Genomic DNA, 4,156 nt, shown 5'->3' on the forward strand with positions numbered 1-4,156 from the left:
CCTCCTTGATGTGTCACCAGTTTCCTTTCAAAATAAAAAAAAGTTTTTCTTTTCTAAAAAAAATTGTTAGAAAAGTAAAACCAGCTGCAGCAATTTGACTTTTCTAGATCAATAGATATTTTTAAGTGCTTCCAGAAATTTAAAATGTAATACAAAAGCTTTTATTTTAGTGGTTTAAGTTGGGTAATAAGAAGTAGCACGTTCAATCATATTAAAGAAGACAGGGAAAAAAATGAAGGTCATGTAGGGTTCAATTGTTTATAGCCTCCTAGCTTGTGGCTACAATTAATGAATTGATAAAATTGCGTATCATCCTAAAATAAATCAAATTGGGCCATCCTATTGCTCCAAGCAAAGCAATAAATGCAGTGGAATCTGATTTTTTTCTGTTCTTGTGCATTTAGAGTAAGAATACTAGTGTTTTGGGTGATTTGCTTGTATTGGCACATTTTAATCTCATCCTGAAAATTATCTAAAGTGAAAAAAGTGCAAATATGCAAAGTTAATCACCTTTTTATTTATTTTTTTTTTAAATAGTTCTTGACGTTTTTACATCTATCTTTTTGCGTATGTTTCTACAGTTTGTGCGCTCTCCGGTTGCTCGGTTATTTAAGATTCTGCGTTAGGCATCAGTTTCCCATGTAAGATGTGTGTTAGCTGTGAAACATGAAGAGATTCTTCAGCTTTTTTTCTTTCTTTTTTTTGTTTTTTTGCCTTTACTCTCTTACCGGAAAGAGGAAGATAGGCGCCAGAAGCCGAAATGCGGACGAGGTCAGTGTGACCTTTTGGCTGCAGCTCCTGCAAACGTCCCAATTTTTAGTTTTTTCTAATGTGAGTGAGGCTACCCCTCATACTGTGTTTTTATAAAGCGCAACAAAACAGGCACGTTATTATGCTTTTTTATTTTATTTTATTTTATTTATTTGAGAAAGTGGAATAGAAATCGCAGGTGGCCCTCGGACAATGGAGCGAAGCTGCCATCTCCACGTGGCCACGATTATCTTGCAATATATATTTTTGTCCTTTTAGCAGATAGCAAGTGCTAGACTATACAGCCGGTGAGGATTCTGCAGAGGAGAGGAAAGCTCCCTCGAACTGTCCCTGACGTGCTCTCATATCGCCAAAAAAAATTGATTGAAATCCTAAACGGCAATATCAGGCTGAGTGCTATGAATCTATTCTATGAATAGTTGATTGTGTGTAATGGCGGTACGGTGTGTTGTTTCTTTAAGGGCATGTCAGGTCAGAAGGCGGAGGAGGAGGGGGGAGGTGATGGGGTTGGTGGTGAAGCCGGAGGGTGGGGGGATTTTTTTTTTTTTTTTGGCGAGCATGGCTGATACTGTACTGCGTCCTGTCCAAGGCAACAAAGAGGCTCCTTAACCAGGGTATGATGCTTTATTGACTGCGCATATCCTCCATCCTGCCGTGAGTATGCACGCCTCGTCAGATCTGCGCAGATTGGCGATCTGTAGGTGGGCACCTGTTGCCCGTCGCTTTGCTTTCTCGAGTATCCACGTGGCGAGCTGTGGGCTGACTGATCGCTTTTGTGTGTTTTCTGAAAGTCAACATGTTTGCCATACATGCGTGTGTACTCTAACCCTCCCCTCCAAACACCAACCAAACACTTCACATTTGAAATCTCAGTGCGAAGCTTTCAAGTGTTTGACCTAATTTCTCTGGCAGCGAAGAATCCGCCGGTGAAGGCCTTCCTCTGTTTGTGTGTGTGTGCGCGTGCACACGCCGCTCTGGGTGTTTCCTCCTCGCCTTTTTCTAACAGGAAGCTGATGCGGAGTTCAACTGAGGACAGGGGGAAAAGGCCTTTTCTTTCCACTCTGAATCATTTGAGAGTGAAAAAAAGAGAAGAGTTGAGAGAGGAGGAAAAAAAAATCCAGCCCTGCTGCATTGATTCAACGCTCTGCAATCTGCCCATTTTTTTCTCCTCTTCCCTCCCTCTGTTCACTCTGATCTGTCTATTTCAGCACTTTTTAAAAAACTATTTTGTCGTTTTTATGAAGTCGTCTGACAGAAAATGGATTAAAGTTTGCGATTAGGTGAGGAGGTTTCTTGCAAATGAAGCAGAGCCCGGTGGAGGTGCTTTCGGTTCAGTTTCGACATACCCACAGCAAAGAGGCAGGCCGTGCTCTGCACCGAAGAGGTAGAGACGATCAAGCACACCCTCCCAACTGTCTCCACTAAGGTCAGTGCTTCGGCTCAAAGAGGAAACCGCCAGAATTTAGTTTCTCCACATTTTTATTTGGGGGAAAATGGGTTTCCAAGAGGTATTAATAAACCCACAAATGTGTGGAAAAAAAACGACTTTTGGTGGAGTTTTCTGTGAGGTTGAAACCAGAGTTTTTGCTGAATAATACCCCCCCCCGCACACACACACACATGTTTGCCTCTTCATGCTTCCTGTTGGAAATTCAGGAACTAGATTGAACTCCAGAAGCTGCTGGAGCAAACCCTTAATTCTATATAATCTTGTCTTCAAGGTTTTGTGTATTTATTGCGGTGGAGGGGAGGCTTTAGGAATGAAAGCAGGGCCAGACTCTGTTAGAGAAACCACCTACTCAGCCCCCCCTTTCATGTCTCTGCAAAAATCTCCCAACTGTTTGAGTTGTGTGAGAACGAGGAACGCCGAGGAACTGCAGAAATTGCAATGGCGGCGAACGATCGACTAGGTTTGAGTGCAAGTTGAGGGGAAACAGGACTGAATTTGGATCTGAAAGTCGTCAGTGGGCTGAAAATTTAGCCACAATGTCAGGAAAATTGCTATAAAAATATCAATATCATTGTAAATGATTAAAAATGATCAATTTTTGTTTGAAAAAGAAGCAGAAATGAAGAAAAAAATACAAAAGCTGAGGCTGGATTAAATAAACGACGTTTTGGTAATCCTCTGTCGAGCAGAAATGTTTTATAGGTCCAAAAAAATAGAATGTTCTGTTCCTTGCTTGTGCCGGTACACCATGTGAGAGAACAGCCAGTCACTGTGCAACATGCGTCCTAATTGATCACGGATTTCCCTTATTTATTACTTTAAACAACAAATGACTTTGAGTTTTACGCTTTTCCTTTTTTTTTTTTTTGGTTCCTGCAGGGTGTTGCAGCAGAAGCATCACAGAGAAGGTGAGCAGACGCGGACGAACAAAAGACGACTGGAAAAGGATGATGGGTAAATTCACACTCGTCCTCAGATGTAAAAAGTGTTGAAACTCACAGATTATGCAGCCTTATATTTAAAAACGGTAACAAATAATTCATACATGTGAGTTTCTGCTTCTCTTTTACTTTACTTTTTTGGTGCTCAAATGTATTTTTTTGGATTTTTAGGATTTACCTTCAAAGTAAAAGCTCAAACTGAATCTCAACCTGACGCACTTTGAGCCAACTTTTAGGAGTTTAGCATTTCCCCTCATCCCTACATATGACACTAAAACAGGATGTTTTGTGCTCCCTGAAGTTTTTTAAATTAAATTTTTAAAAATAATGTTCCTTTTAATTTAGTTTATTAATGAAGTCAGAACAAAGCCTTGTTGTAGGAGCGACATATGTGTAAAAAAGGGAAATAATGTAGAAATAGTTTTATTCAAAGTGATAAGTACACATGGCTACTCGGAGCATTTCATGCTGTATCTTAAGCTTGTTTTTAGAACACATGTTACATTTTTCAAGTCAATTCAGCATTTTTAAAGGTGAATGAAAAAAGTTTGAGTCTAGAATAAAATATTGTGGCCATGCAGACTTCTGGGGCCAGAAATCCATAACGCTAAACAATCAATTTCTCACTGCAGTGATTTCTTGTTTGTTTGGATTGAACTGATGTTTGAAGATCGATATCAGATCTCAAAGGACTTAAGAAGTTTAGCTTGGATTGCAACAAACTAGATGCTCCATTTAAAGCAGTTTTGGATTAGAAAAACTTTATTTTGTTGCCACGGGATCCGCTTGCTGCTCTGATAGTGTGATGGTGTGTGGCTGGGAAGTAGCACAACATACGGAATCAGTTCAAGTTGCAAAAGAATTCAATGAAATATCAACTTATATTTTTAATTATTAAAAAAAACAATTTAGTTTTGAAATCAACACAGTGTTCACATTACTAGTAAAACTGAACAAAAGGGAAACTTTAAAAAAAAATATATCAAATTCTAAT

The 4,156-nt window shown here is 39.4% G+C and overlaps 1 protein-coding gene across 1 annotated transcript in view; it reads left to right on the top strand.

The window, feature by feature from the left end:
• The window catches only part of atxn10 (ataxin 10), a gene marked incomplete in the record, with an annotated part of 61,635 nt that overhangs the window by 33,556 nt on the left and 23,923 nt on the right, over positions 1–4,156 (top strand). Inside the window, 1 exon segment of the mRNA XM_024282887.2 lies at positions 3,101–3,175. Within this exon segment, the coding sequence (XP_024138655.1) occupies positions 3,101–3,133 (33 nt within the window).

This window comes from Oryzias melastigma, linkage group LG23, assembly GCF_002922805.2.
Source record: "Oryzias melastigma strain HK-1 linkage group LG23, ASM292280v2, whole genome shotgun sequence".
Lineage (NCBI taxonomy): Eukaryota > Metazoa > Chordata > Actinopteri > Beloniformes > Adrianichthyidae > Oryzias > Oryzias melastigma.